General features: G+C 40.8%; 1 protein-coding gene across 2 annotated transcripts in view; it reads left to right on the top strand.

Annotated features, from left to right (window-relative positions):
- KCNJ6 (potassium inwardly rectifying channel subfamily J member 6) overlaps positions 1-13,457 on the top strand; it is a 162,695-nt gene extending 149,238 nt beyond the window's left edge. For both annotated transcript variants that reach the window (XM_089512003.1, XM_089512004.1), the window contains exon 3: positions 11,433-13,457. In XM_089512003.1, the coding sequence (XP_089368129.1) occupies positions 11,433-11,758 (326 nt within the window). In that variant the 3' untranslated portion in view covers positions 11,759-13,457. The remainder of the gene's footprint in view (positions 1-11,432) is intronic.
- Positions 13,458-16,406: the final 2,949 nt, after the last annotated feature.

The following is a 16,406-nucleotide window of genomic DNA, read 5'->3' on the forward strand; positions in this document are numbered from 1 at the left end:
CCAATTTTCCTTCAACCCAGGGACTTAGCCACAACACTGGCACAAAGTTAGACAAGGATGAAGGGAGTCCTAAGTCATTTACTGCATCTTTAGAGTGGAAGGGTGTCATAACTGACTTGTGAGAGTCTGACAATTCAGGCAGTGAGAAGGAGGTTGGATTGGAATCTGCAGCTGCTGATAACAAGACTCTATCTGAGTCAGAGGAACTGGGGGTTGATACACAAGGGGGGCATGCTCTCTAGCAAGAAGATGCAGGCTCTAGAGATCACTTGCCATCATTCATCAAATGACCAGGAGACAATGAAAGATTGTGCCATTCCCAGAAGTTATTAAGTAAGAGATGTTGACCTAATTAGACACCTGGGATCTTGAAACAGTTGCCTATAAATCTTCCAAATCACTCCCTGGCAACGTGTTGCTGTCAACCCTCCTTTCTTGGCAACTAGCAGCACTTTCCAGTGTTAGTGTTTTTGACCTTGGACTGGCAACAACTTATGATCCTGATTCACTTCATCCTGGCCTTTTTAGCCAGATTTCTGTTTTGCTGAACACCCTCTTACTTCTCCAGTCATCCTGCTATGACTGACCTAGACTGAATCAACTACTCAGCAGCTCTTGTATTCTAACTACCTGATTCCTGTGACACATAACAACAACAACAACAACAACAATAATAAAATTTCTTTATATTCTGCTTTTTCGCAAGGAATCAAAGTGGATTACAGCAGTATAAACATAAAACATGGTACAATAAAAAAAACCATCTCCCAACCCTCCCCCCGATCATAAAAACATAATCAAATTCATAAAAAGTGATTAAATGATAAACTGAGTTAAAACAGTCCAAGCAAGTTTCCTAAAATTGCAGGTAGAGTTGGGCAGGAAGATGTCTTCTTCTGGGAGAGGAGGACTTGCTGAATGGAGCATAGGTCAGAGGAGTTAAAATCATCACAGCTTCAACTAGCCAGTGGTAGCTCTACTAGTCAGGACTATACTTTAAATCCTATCAGTTTTTATAACATTCGTCTCTGGCAAATTATATTTAGTTTGTATATAATGTATTATATTATGTACATTGCAAATCATATAAATTATAGAGTATCATTTGTATGGCCAAAGTATATTTCTCTGTAGACCACTACTGACTTCCAGAAATTGTGAGAAACTGGAAGAGAGGTCATGGGAATATTGTGGGGACAGCTTACTCCCCTTTACTCTCTTCTTTGTAGCAACCCCATTAAGTAACTTGAGAAACAAATCTGCCATCATCTGACTTCTCCTGCATGCAAAACCCAAAGTAATTGTTCCACCAGTTGATGGAGATTACAGTTGAAGGAAGCACAGTTGGCTCCAGAGACATTCAGTTCACCCAGATTTAATTTGAACAAAGACTTTACATTTCTGTGTTCCTTCACTCTTCCCTCTCCCAGCACAGGAGTGGGGAACACAAGACCTTTCATGTGTTGTTGAACCCAGTATCTCCCCATATGAGCCTGCCAGAATACTAAGATGATTGGGGGAAAGCTTTCTCTCATCCCACCACCATCCCAGGCTTGCTTGGTGAAGACATGGGAGAGAGCTTTCTCGGTGGGTGCTCCCACTCTCTGGAACTCTCTTCCATAGGAAGCTAGACTGAGCTTGCTGTCTTTTCGAGGACAGGCTAAGATGTTTTTATTTAAGCAAGAGTTTAAAACACAAGAATGCCATAGTGGTTTTTATATTGAGCATGTGTATTTGTCATGACTTTTAACTTCTGTATATTTTTAAATGTAATTTATATTGTGTTAAGATGATTTTATCTGTTTTAAATTTAATTGTAATTTTTTTTTAAATCTGCCTTGGATCCCTTCGGGGAGAAACAAAGCCTATAAATGCAATAAACAAATAAACTCCTATCAGCCCCATCCAAGATGCCAAGGATGAAGGGTGATGGGTGGTGCCATCAAACAACAAATGACAGAAATAGCCCACTCTTGATCTCTTACCCCTTGAAAAAGTCAGTCAACTCACCTTTTTTCATAGTCATCCTTTTTCCCACCAGATCGGGCAGATATCAGCAATGCTCAAACCCACAGGAACAGAAACATAGTGGCAGAGTTTATGGCAGGCCTATAACTAAGCAACCTCCTGAAAAGTTATAAGGCAGCCAATCAGATGCTGCTAGATGTAGGAGCCCTTATGATGCCATAATCATGCTGTGGGCATGCTCTACTTCTGTAATTTTGTTTCAGCACCAACAAGGCTAACTTCAAATTTGAAGAGCTCTTCAACAAAGGCCACATTAGTGGTGGGTGGCAGGGAAGCATATTTTTTATTTCTCATCAAGCCTCCAGCATATGGAATGCAGGGGGGGGGGGGCGGGGGCTTTAAAGGAAGACCCCAGCAGTAAGCCCTGTTGGTAGATTGGGGAGTCCATTCTTGGAATGACTGTGCCTCTGGGCTTAGCTATTTCACCAAGAGAAAATCTGGTACCAGGTGCAGTACAAAGTATTTCTCTTGTTGGTTTTTTTAAATCTTTAATTGAAAGGGGCAAAAGCAAATTTCAAGTCCTTAAGATTCTGAAAATAGACTTGAAAGTGTCTAGGCATTCATAGTGAATTCTCAGCAGGCTGAATAGGAATAAAGGAGGAGGTGATCTGAAATAAGTTTAATATGACATTCCCCTTTCCCTCACCTGCTGCTATTCATTTTCAGTTGTAAAAATGAAAGTAAAACTGACCTGGAAGTTCTCAGCAAATAACTTTTCATGTAAACATGGGTGCAAAGCAATTACTGTTGTTACTCAATATTCATTTTCCACATTGCTTTGTTTCTCCATTAACTTGATCCATCATCCAGTCTCTACTTTACTTGTTCTGTTGCTCATTACTTTTCTATGACTTTTTAGTTCCTTTTTAAAATTCATTTTAAAAAATAAGGAAGTAGTCTAAAATTTGGGAGGTGTACAGTTATCCTCAAAATATCCACAATCATTTCTGCTGTAAATATCAGAGAGAGAGAATAATCTTCACTTGTTTCTTGAAAAAAAATAATAATTAGAGCTAAGATACTATTGCTAGGCCTAACTAGGGGTAGATCTGTTGAATCAACCCTTGTGGAAATCCCACAGACTTAATGGATCTGTTCTAGTTGATCCAACCAATAGGATTCAGGGATACATTATCAGCCATTACAGTATTTTCAAAAAGGCCATCATGATGTCCTTGTTACCGCTAAATGAACATGTTACTTGGAATGCATTGCTTCCAAGCACCAGGCTATTTTCCTTCTTTCTTTTTTCATTCTATTTGCTGCCTCCCCTTGCTCTGTATCCTTCTGGCAGTCTGCTCCCCACTTGGAAAACTGTCATTCAGTGCATTCATGTCTGAACACATGCACCCATTTTGCTGTTCTGTCCCCTCACTTTAAAGCAGCAGCCTTGCCACTAAACTGCCTGCCTGACCCCACTAAATGGCAGATTTTACCGCGTGCCATGTAGCCAAATGATCTAGGGCGGAAGAGCACGTCTTTGCTTTACGCTACATTTCCAGACATCAGGTTTCATTAACATCTGTTTGGCTGAACAAAGCACTTTCCTCCACAGAATTGATAGAAGCCACAAATGGCAACAGCAATGTCCGGTACCGCAAATACGAAACTGAACTGCCACTGCATGTCAGTGAACTGAAGGACCTCCTCAGGATGAAGAGTCAGGAACTATTTGGTCTGCAGAAATTTTAATTCCTTTCCACTACGCCTCAAGATCTAGTTTGGAGCAGACCTTTGGAAGCTTCCTTTCTGGTTCAAGAAGTCCCATAACATGCATTTATGGAAGTTTTAGTTTAGTAAATTTTCCAAGCTCTGGGCTAGACTCCAATTTGCTGATTTAAAAAACAAGCCGGTTTGGCATAGGCCCAAAATGACATGGGTCTCAATCTCTATGCTGAAATCTAAATCCCCTTCTGAAGATCTCAGGAATACTCCTTGTATAGGTACAAGGAAGTTTTGGTCAAGCACAGCCTTTACAGCTTGTAGGGCTTTGAAAGAAAATCAAGAATATACTTACCTCCTCACATTTGTTGTGCACTGTTGTTACAATTACATAGCTGAAGAGGTGGCCATTCTAATCTACCTACATGTACCTGCCAGAAAACTGAGATCTGCCAAAAGGACTCTTTTCTGTATCCCACCAATGTTGGCAATATGATGGGAACAGACAATGTAATGGTACCCTATTAAAGGAAGCAATAAAGCCTATGGGGCTTTTCATTGTTTTTTTGTTTTGTTTTTTTGTTTTGTTTTGGTTTTTTGCCCTTTTTAAGCTCCTTTAATTTGTTTGAATGGATTAACGTATTTTTATCTTATTTTAATTATTTTTTTGTTTTAATTTAGAATTGTTTAAATTGTTTATATTGTTTTATCTGTTTGCTTCCCTGAATTTCAGGATACAAAGGCTGGATAAAAACCATTTTAATAAATTAATAAAATAATCGGGCCAACCAAAGACATTTTGTTGGCTGAGAGAGAGCAGCAAATGGTGCCATTTTTATCTTCTGTTTTATTCACTGGCCAAGTTATTTTGGTCCTGAGAAAGAATATCTCCCTTAAAGCCCTCTTTCTTGGCATTAAAAATAAAGTAATACTAAATTAAATAAATAACAATTTGCTGACCTTTTATGACACCATTAGGGACAGCTCTGGCTCCATTGCAATACTTTTCTCTAGTCTAGAGGATCACTTTAATAATAATAATAATGATAATAATAATAATAATTTTATTTCTATTTCCCGCCTCTCCCTGCGGATCGAGGTGGGATCACAGCAGTATCAACAATACAAATTACAAAGTGCACAGTGGAATAAAAACAACATTATATAACAATACAATACTAATCAACCAGCAGTGTTGCTGTAGATGAATTAAAACATCTGAATCATCGTCTGTCTGCCATATTATCAAATCAGAGTGGGAATATTAAACTATAGCAAGTCAGGTGGATATGCCCGCCGGAAGAGATCCGTCTTTAATGCCTTCTTAAAGGCTTCTAGTGTGGTAATAAGACAGATCTCTTCCGGTAAGTTATTCCATAATTTTGGAGCCGCGGCTGTAAATGCTTTCTGGGAAGTAGTGACCAGTCTAGTTTTTGTGTATTCCAGCAGTTTCTTCCCTGAGGTTCTGAGAGTGCAGGGCGGATTGTGTAGGGAGAGGCATTCCCTTAAGTAACTCGGGCCCGAGCCATGTAGGGCTTTAAAGGTAATGACCAACACTTTGTATTGCGCCCGGAAGCTAATCAGCAGCCAGTGTAAAGATTTTAATACTGGTGTAATATGGTCCGATCTTGATGTTCCTGTGACCAATCTGGCTGCAGCATTTTGGAATAATTGAAGCTTCCAAACTTGGTACAAAGGTAGCCCCATGTAGAGCGCATTGCAGAAGTCTAAGCGAGAGGTTACCAGTGCATGTACCACTGCTTCAAGGTCTCTCTGAGCCAGGTAGGGGCGCAGCTGGCGTATCAACTGAAGTTGATACCAGGCACTCCTTGCCACGCCTCCACATGGGATGTCAACTGTAGAGACGAGTCTAGGAGCACTCCCAAACTGCGAATCTTGTCCTTTAGGGGAAGTGTGACCCGCGTCCAGGACTGGTTGACAAAACTCCCTAACCAGGCCAGGGGTTCCTATCGTAAGTACCTCCGTTTTCTCTGGATTCAGCTTGAGCTTGTTTTCCCTCATCCAGCCCATTACCGACTCAAGACAGGCATTTAGAGGAGAGATGCCATCCTTGGTCACTGCAGCAATCGGGGACACAGAGAGATAGATTTGGATGTCATCAGCATACTGATAACACCATGCCCCGTGTCTCTGGATGATCTCTCCCAGCAGCTTCATGTAAATATTAAACAGCATGGGGGACAGGATGGTGCCCTGAGTGACACCTGATGTCAGCTCCCATTTATGAGAGTACCTGTCTCCCAGCATCACTATCTGGAATCTGCCAGAGAGGTAGGATCTGAACCACTGCAACGCAGTGCCCCATATACCTAATTCCCTCAGGTGTTCCAGAAGGATACCATGGTCTATGGTATCAAAAGCCACTGAGATGTCCAAAAGCACCAACAGGGTCACACTTCCCCCATCGATGCCCAGACGGAGATCATCGACCAAGGTGAACATGGCAGTCTCAGCTCCGTAACCTGCTCTGAAGCCAGTTTGAAATGGGTCTACTTAATCAGCTTCATCCAAGACAGCCTGGAGTTGGAAGGCAACTGCCCTCTCAATCACCTTGCCCAAGAATGGTAACAAAGAGACTGGCCTATAGTTGTTTCTAATCAGGGGATCAAGGGAGAGTTTTTTCAAGAGTGGTTTAATCACTGCTAGTTTAAGTTTAGATGGAAATATCCCCTCCCTGAGGGATGCATTGATAATGATTTGAAGTAAGGTTAGTACTGCATCTCCTCCTTGGGCGGTCAGCATGATGGGCAGGGATCTAGAGGGAAAGTTCTAGTCGTTGCGCAACTCGCTTCATTTTTCGGAGATCTTGAGTGTACCATGTTTTTGTTGTTTTTTTGTTAGAAGTGAGCCAAAAAGGACGCTCAGGAGCGATGGTGTGTATAGCCCTGGTAAGATTGTTATTCCAAGTATCAACCAAGGCTTTGACAGAATCACTGTCTTTCCCAACCATAAGACCCTCTAGGGCCTCTTAGAACCTTTTGGGTTCCATCAGCCTTCGAGGGCGGACCATTCTAATGATACTCATAAGAAATGACATGTCAGGGTTTAAAATCCACATGAGTTTTTCAAGAGAAAAGCAAACTATCTATTTGAACCTTCCATGTGGTAGTATAACAGCTCTGTTTAGGAATTTACCTGAATGTATGAGGGTTACTTGGAGGTAGAGAGATCCCTTCTTCAACCTCCTCCTCATCCCCCAGTTCCTGATTTCCATGAAGTGCATACCTTTCAAATGTCCCAGTTTGGCAGGGACAATCTCAATCCTGTCATCACACTTTTTCAGCTGTTTTTAAAATGTCCCAGTTTCTCTTTCCTCCTCCCACTTTCCCACTTTGTCCTGAGCTTATTTCAGTTACTATAAACTGAGTTCAAAGTGCAAAAATAGTTTGCACTCTATTTACTTAGGAGTTTATCACAATGGCTTTTCTCTTGCAATAGAACCGTGACGTACCTTTAAGAAGGGAGATCTTATCGCATTTCCCTGTCAACGGGGAGTACGCAGCCCATATGCAGCCTGGGTTTCTGCCGCGTCTTTTTAAGAATGGGAAAATCTCATTCTTGAAAAGGTGCAGGAGGAGCCCGGAGAAGCCTGGGTTGCAAATGGGTTGTGTACTCCCCAGCAATGGGGAAATAAAATGATATTCCCTTTCTTAAAGTTACATCTCACATCTATTGTGCGAGCAAAGCCAATGTGATAAACTCCTGAGTAGGCTCAGACAGAAGCAAACTACTGCCGCCTCTCCTAGCTCTTCCTCATTTTTGAGAACTTCCTCATTAATGAGAACAAAAACTTTTGCTATCTTCATCACATTCTGATGTTACTTAGCCACAAGTGCCCTGATTTTAATCTATGAAATGTTGGAGGGTGTGGAAGTGTTTGGCATAGTGATTTGAGTGTTGGGCTCTAACTCTGGAGACCAGGGTTTCATTCCCAGCTCGGTCATAAAACCCATTGAGTGACCTTGGACCAGTTGCATGCTGTCGGGTCGGAGGAAGGCAATAACAATCCTCCTCTGAACAAATCTTGCCAACCAAACCTCATGATAGTTATGGTCTTAGGGGCGCCGTTATTTGGAAGCAACTTGAAGGCACACAACAACAACAACAAATGGAAGCATTCGCTTGAAACTAAATGTAATGTTCCATACAATCAGGGAATCTATGTGAAGATATAAGAGACAAGGCAAGCATTTCCCTCCCTTGCAGGGAAATGTAGCCTTCCAAATGTTGTGCAAACATTAGGCTCAAATTGCACTCAACATGATAGGAGGAGCAGAGACGAGGGAATAGAATCCTACCCTTTCCAGTAGGCTGAACCAAAAGCAAGCTCCTGCAGACTCTTCTTGTGTGTTTTTCCTCAATAAACTTTGGCACTTTGACATAACTCTTGTGATGCTTGGCCACATGTGTCCCAATTTTCATTTGTGAAATGCTGGAGAGCATGTTATATTGAGAATTAGTTATTCTCTGTCCCATCTCTCCCTAGCTTATCCATTTTTACCTGCCTTGTTGTCAGGCTTCAGAATGTCAAAGTATTCCTCTCCAGGAGACCAATTTTTGGTCTGATGCCCTCACTTACCAGGCTGAATCTATGTGTTCCTGGTGACCCAGAAGTGACTCCAAGCAGCACTGATGTTGTTTGGTTGCATGTGTCCCCCCCTGTTTTCATCTATGAAATACTGGAGGATGAGCAATAGTCTTTCTCAGATGTTGGCTGGACTTCAGCAACAGGCGCAGGAACAGAGATATGAACTGAAGGGCAGATATTTTCCTGTCTTTCCCCCTACTGCATAGGTGGGCAACGTACGTTTTTGGTGGGGGGGGGGGCTTTTAAAAATAGTAAGTGACTGGTGAACATTCACTGTTGCTCCAGAATACTCTCTCCAGGGCTGAAAATGGTCCAGAGGGGCAAAAATATAGCAAAAAGACAGCATCCTATAGAGAATTTGGGGGCAAAACATTATTTTTTAATTGGGGGTGACCATCCAAGGTCTCCTGGGGGGCTAATGTAGCCCTGTAGGTTCCTGCAATTTTCTATCTCTGCTGTACTGCTATCCTAGGTTTTACAAAGACATCTGCCTGCTTGACAGAAACAGAATCCCATTTCGGCCAAATGGATAAAAGTTGTACTCCACGCATGAGAAAGACTGGTTCGTCTATAAAACCAGACAGCTGTGTATGTACTTCTCATCTGCCATATATAATCAAATCCTAAGATGCTATAATGGAGGGTCACAATAATTCTGAGAAGAGGTACAACTTGTTACATCAGTCTGTTGTAATGTCTGTCTCCCGAGCACTAGTATAAGCCTCAGCAAAGAGTTCTAAGATAAATAATTCATCACAAACCCCCAGACTGGATTTTCCATTCACTCTACTGGGTATTCCTGACTAGTTCTCTGGGTTGCTGTATAGTTTTCAGGATTTCTTCAGCTTTCTTCTCATCATGAGAAAGAAATGTGGTCAGCTGGGATTTTAATCAGAACCACAAGACCTTAAGAATAAAGGTTTAGTTTGAGTCATTATTCTACTTTTATTCTGCTTCACTGATGGTTGTATCTTGCTATGACTACTTGTTGTTTCAAACCATATTTATGTTCTGTGTGGAATTTTTTGCTTTCACTCCTGCACATCCCCCCCCCCCAAGTTCTGCCATGCCAGGTTCCCCGTCTGATATGTGCAAACCATCCCTCTCCGTCACCCACAGCTATTTGCTAATAGAAGAATACCCAAGCCACAGGACTAATGCCACATCTAGTCTGGTTCTTCACAGTTTTCCTCACCAGGATTTCTTTTTACATCTTTTGTCTGCTTTTAATCTTAAAAAAAACCCCAAAGCTTAAAGAGTTATTGTTCTACATGGCCAGTAGCTGGACTATTCTGAGAGTTTTGATCCAAAAAAGGATTTTTCCCCCCCAAACTGCTAAAAATCACAAGGGCACAGTTACATGGAGCATTTGCTGATGCATTTCCTTTCAAATGCCCCATTCGATAATAGTTGAGAAAGAGAGAGAGAGAGAGAAGCCAGTGCCATGCATGCTAATTGTTGAGAGAGAAGAGGCAGAAAAAATGGTCTGAATCTTATTAATCAGTCTCAGCTAGAGTAGAACCATCATTGAATGGGGACTCTATATACAATATGAACCTGCCCAATGTTTAAGATCCTCAAGGGAAGTATTTATCTTAGTCCCACCAGCATGGCAGACATCTTTGATACGGACACGGAGAGGGCCTTCTTGGTGACTTGGTTGAACGAATGGCTGGCATACTGGTCAGTATTTATGAGACTGCAAGCTGGAGGTATGACCTCATAACATTAAGGATTCACATTTAAGACCATCAGTGACCAAACTTGACCCCCAAAACCTACATCTTAAGTCAGGCAGTACTCCAGCCTAAGGCTTTCTGAGACACTGTAGACTCAGGTGCAGGTAAATGACCTCTCCATTGAGAGAAGCACTTGTGACATGACTCTGAAGGATCTCTCCAGCTGCCTGTCTCAACATACCCTGGGACATACTCTGGGACAGCACTGCAGCCATCCTTTCCAAGTGCTCCAATCTACAGTGGCTCAGAAACCCTTCACTTAGGCACTACCTAGCTTAAAAGGTAGGTTTTTCTAGGGGCAATATCTGCAGAAGTAGCTACGATGGCAGAACTCCCTTGTCATAACTATGTCTGCCAATACAGGATCTTGGCCTAACCATTTTTATGGGTTTTGCAGGGGGAACGGTTCAGTTCCATAAAACCAGCTGCCATGATACCTTGATTGTAAGTGCTTTTATTTCTGGTGTAAACTTGGGTCTACTTTAACTTTCATAACATTTCTTTTAAAGGCATTACTCAGATACCACTTCAGAACAAAGACCAACAAGGATGCATCAATTATAGCTTTTTTCCATTTGAAAAAGAGGACAATGATACTGTCTTGACTTAATTGCCATGGTTTAATCCTATGGAATCCTGGTATTTGTAGTGTTGGTGAGGGGTATGATCTCTCTGGCATAGGATTCTGAATATCTTTTAAAAATAACACATCATAAGCATCCATAGGATGGAGCTATGGCAGTTGATCTGGTATCAAAGTGCCAAAATTGTACATGTGGATGCACCACACGATATAAGAATGAGTGTACATGGATCCATCAGGGACCCTTTTTTCAGTATTGAAAAATGAACCTCATTTCATGCTGACATACATGTTATTAAGATTTTCTGACACAATTTGTGAGGTTGTATGGGTCTGAGTGTTTAAGTCGCTTGTCAGTTGATAATTATACCATGTATATGTGAGATATAAGAAAACTCTGATGTGACATCCACACTGCAGAAATAATGCTGTTTGACACCATGGCTCAATGCTATGGAATTTTGAGATCTATAGATTGGTGGGATATCTGAGCTCTCTGACAGAGCAGGCTAAATATCTCACAAAACTACAAATCCCAGAATTCCATAGCATTCCATGGCAGTTAACATGGTGTCAACCTGGATTACTTCTGCAGTGCAGATGCAGCCTGAAGGAACATTCTTCCAGCTGCTTTCCTTACATAATACAATTCCATCATTTTTGTACCCTGGTAGATCTTCAGTGTAGCAAATAGTTTACTCTCTTGCAGAATTCAGCATTCTTTTCAACCTCAGCTCTTTACTCACAAACTATATAGAAGACTTTTCTGGTATCTTGATGTCTTTAATTTCTTTCTTTTTTTTCTTCCCAGGAATGACATGCCAAGCCCGAAGTTCTTATGTTACCAGTGAGATCCTGTGGGGTTATCGGTTCACACCTGTCCTCACCCTAGAGGATGGATTTTATGAAGTTGATTACAACAATTTTCATGAAACATATGAGACCAACACACCACCTTGTAGTGCCAAAGAACTGGCTGAGATGGCCAGTAAAGCAGAATTGCCCCTTACGTGGTCTGTGTCCAGCCAATTAGACCAGCATGCCGAAATGGATCCTGAGGAGGAGGCCAAGAGCCAAGAAGAACAAACAGAAAGGAATGGCGATGTGGCCAATTTAGAGAATGAGTCCAAAGTTTAGAACTTACGATGGGACAGAAAATAACATATCTTCCTTTCAATGGAGAAGGAAGAACATAGATTTAAGGACTAAAATGTCTGCCTGGCCAAAAGATAAGCAAACATTTTGACTAAAGCTGCAATATTCCTTATTTTACCATATATTCTCTTATCATTGTTCTCTTTTTCAACTGGGAAAAAAAACAACCAATGTCCTTGTATGCAGGTATATGGTTTAGAATTTGTTTTTAAGATTAAGGGCAGAAGTTTATTACCCTGGGCCAAAAACAAATGGAGTGACTGTAAGTAATGTTCATGTCCCAAGCTTTAACTTCAGCTTTTTAAATATATTCCTCCAAGACAGTTTTGAATGAGATGCCTGCATTGCAGCTTTAAGACCCAAGATGAAGAGAAACATTTGCAGTTCAGTGAGATACTGTACATATATATGCCTTATGTAATTTCTTTTTCTTTGAGTTTAGTAATAAACCCAGCATGTACAAAAGTACTGTAGTAAAGGACCTCTAAATAATGTATATATGTGTTTAATTAATGTAAGTTTAGACATATAATTAGAACATAATAGGATGCAAAAAAGAATGAAACCCACCATGAAGAAAACATTTCTATTCTAATACCAGTTAATTCAAGTTTGTTTTGCAGCCTGATATAACTGCCCTGTTTAATGCATGTCAATTTCCTCATTGTACCAGACTGGCAGCTGTTTAGAGTACCTCACTGTTTTATTAAGCGATGATTTACCTAACTCTAAAAAGCCATAGGTCTGGGGGGTGAGGGTGAAGAAATTATAACACGATTCCTGATATACTGTGATACTGTTTACAAAATGATCCTGTTCTTTGTCATGTTACATGGCGAAACCACTTATGGTTACTTGGGCTGTGCAGCGAGAATTTAACTGTGGCTGATTCTTGTCAAAGGCAAGAATTTCTTTGTGTGGCATTTGTCTGTAAGAGATGTGTGTGTGTTGAGCTATTACTCTTTAAGTGCAATACCTTGGGAAACTCTTTGGTTTTCAAAACCATGCAGTTTAAAAAAAAAAAACCCTGTGTAGATAGATAACCTATATAAGCCATGGAAACTTTTGAATGTTATACATCATTCAAAAGTGAACATATTCACCTGACATTCTGTCTGAAAGAAAACAACTGAATTTCAGCTGAATTTCATTAACATAATAGGTACTTCATATAGCTTGAATATTCCCCCAAAGAGCTGCACCTTTGGACAACCCTTAGAAAGAAATCTCTCATGAGATACCAGCATGCCAGCCTCTCACACATGTAGTTTCTGTCAGTGAGCACAATTTGTAGGCCTCATTCTGCCATCTTTACTTATGAGTAGTGCCTTAAGTGCTTTCCAGTGTCACATTCTCTCAATGGTTGACAACTGCCAATGAGTAGACACCATGTCTAGACTCGGTACAGCATCTGTATCCTTATTGGCACCATGTATATGTTCAATTTGAACCTTACATTGGAACAAACTGGCTAATTTGTCCCAGCCACTGAACCTGTAAGATAGGGAGGGAGAACAGGTAACTGTCAAAATATTGTTGGCTTGTGATTTCAGTCATCATTGGCTATGCCAACAAAGGCTAATGGCATCTGTACTCCAACAATACCTGAAAAGCCACACTTTTCTAGCTCCTGCTACAAAGATAATGAGCAGTGTTAAATACTTAGTTCATCTTCATGACTGGATCACCAGAGAACAAAATACAGTTGACCCTCCATTTTTGTGGGGGATCCATTCCAGATCCCTCCCCCCAAGAAAACAGAGGCTCATGCTTATTCAAGCCACATAGGCTTGAATGGAGCATGCTCCTGTGTGCCCAGCAAGGGTGCGTGCACTGGGTGCACGTGCCACTGCAAACAGCAGAGGTCACCCCTCCACACACACATGTATATTCAACTGTGCAGATCCCAGACCCGTGCATTAGGAAGGAGAACTATATCTAAAGCTCTTAAACTTGCTCCCTTCAGTCCCATGGTATTCTTACAGGATAATGTATGTTTACGTCATTGTGGCATGTGGTTTGGATGCTGGACTAGGACTGTGGAACAGGGTTCAAATGCCTGCTCAGCCATGGAAACCCATTTGACCTTGGGCAAACCATGACCTCTCAGCCTCAGAGAAAGACAAGCCCCCTCCAAATAAATCTTGTCAAGAAAACCCAGTGATAGGTTTGCCTTAGGGTCAATATGACCTAAAGGTACACAACAACAACAAATTTTCAATGCAATGTATCAAGGAGCAATTAATGGAATGTATCCAGTTAGTCTCTCTCACTAGCAGAATGGGATCCATTCATGAAACTTGGGAAGATTGATTCCACTTCCCCTGCAGTACTTCAGTTCCCAGATCTGCTCTAAAAAGTCCTCTGCCCTCCAGAGTAGAATTGAGGCACATGTAGAGCTGCAGAGGGGAAGACCAGTTGAGGATGAGTCCTCTCTCATGATGCTGAATCTCTCCCAAAAGATGTAGACAAATGCGTAGCAACTTAATAAATAAATACTAAATAAATAAATACTCTAAATAAAGTTTTCCATACATTCATGGGTATGACAACAACCTACCAATGTTTTGCCATATTAAAAGACCTCTCTACACATCTGCATGTGTTATTTAAATCACCGCATAACCTTTCTGTCAAAATTCATTGTTATCGTGTTTTTTCCCATTAGGAAAACTTGTCACATATTACTGTAGCGTCCCCCCCCCCCCGCCCCATCCCAAATAAATATGCAGTAGCAATAAGATGTCCAAATATTATCTGACTGGTATCCACCAGGCTTGTTTTCAATGTAATATTTCCAGCTTCCTTTTCAGGGTTACCCCATAAAGGCAAATACAGGGGGAGAATCTTTCAGAACAAGATCACTAGATTGTTTTTCCTGAGAATGAATCTGTGAGCAGGCATCAGTAAAATATGCCATGTAGGAAACTGCCTTGAATGTCTTTTGATGTAAGTTTGGATACAAGAATTAATTCACCGGCATGCTAGGCAGAATTGGAATTTTCTATTATGCCAGGGATGGGAAATGTATAGCCATTCAGATGTTATTTAACTGCAGTTCCCATGAGCCCTCACCAGCATAGCAAATGAGGAAGGCTGATAGAAGTTGCATTCCAACAATATCACAAGAGACACACATTCTCCATTGTACATTATGGCATGCATAAATATTAGTCCCATTCACACCATTTATATTTCGTTTTCATCACAAGCACTCTTTGACCCATCCACTCTTCTGTCTGTGTTGTTGAAGATATTGTCCCAGTAACGTAATGATGCATCTGCTGATGACCATGTGAGCTGATGACATAATTGTTGCATTGTCACAAAATATTCATATCCATGCAATGTGAAATAGTAAAACATTGCACTGGTTGGTTCAGGAAGAGTATAATTTGAAATGTATTAACCTTTTGATCAGAGAAAAAAACGGATAAGAAGAGTTTCTGTTGTTATTATAGTTGTTGAGGACAGAAAACAAGGGACCTATATTATGTTAATTCTGGAAATTCTCCTTCAATAGAAGTAAAGTAGACCAAATGAACTTGAAAACAATCATCCTAAAGTAGATGCATGGAATTTGATAGCAATCAGGGTAAAGTACTGCTCAGTCCGAGTAAGGAATTTGGCAGGAAAAAAAGACAACTGTGTGAGCATAAGACAATTGTAACTACATAGTGCAAATGCCCATTCAAACCAAGTGAAACATTTCCTTCAAAGAGGAAAGCAAACTAGTACAGCCTTAATTTTGTGTTTATGCCTGCCTAATCTGGAAATAAAAAAGTAAACAGAAGAATTTAAAAAAAAAATTTCGTAGAAAAGCATATAAAATCATGTTTTGAAAGCTATAACTCAGGAGAAATCTAGTTGGCAGGTAGAAATTTTGCACTGTGATAGATCTTTCACATTAATTTCATCTGTATACTGACTTTTGATGAGTAGAATTCCAGTTGTTACATGGAGTGACGATGAATCTGTAATTTGCAATCCCTAGAAGCTGCTTTCCCTTCTAGGTTATGTTGTTTTACCGCTGGACTGATAAAACCATCTGCATCCATTCTTATTGGATTTGGGGAAATCCATTCCCTTTCCCAGTCATTTTCACAAAGAAGTGCCCTCCGTATGGCTTTAACTACCATGGCCATTCCGCAAGACGTGTTTTGGTGTCTTTATATTCCAGATTGACAGGTTTCACCAAAAAGGTATAGAAATTGCTACTTTCTTTCATTCTCCACTTTTGAAGTAAAGTTGGTTTCATTGTAGATAATGTTAATAAGTAATTGGATGCCATTTGTATGCTGTCATGGTGTCTGATTATACTGATTATGTATGTTCATATAGCTCAGCCTGACCCCAGTACAATTCTAGTAGCACTTGGTCATGTGCAACTAGTACCCCTAGATGAGGATGTATACTCCCATTTGACATGTCTATGTTGGACTCAAGTGAGGACTGGAGGAGCATCCCAACTGCATCTGTATCAGCTATGCATGTGGCTCTCCTTTGCTGAATTGGGACATCCATCTCTAAAGCTGTGCTTAGGGGCACAAGGAGTTTGCATGACAGATGAAGTTATTGACTGCATTTACAGAAAATCACCGGTTGTAGCCACAACTACCTACCACACTGC

This window comes from Sceloporus occidentalis, unplaced genomic scaffold (genome assembly GCF_023333645.1).
Source record: "Sceloporus occidentalis isolate IW3139 unplaced genomic scaffold, rSceOcc1.0.p SCAF_2, whole genome shotgun sequence".
In the NCBI taxonomy this organism is placed as follows: Eukaryota; Metazoa; Chordata; class Lepidosauria; order Squamata; family Phrynosomatidae; genus Sceloporus; species Sceloporus occidentalis.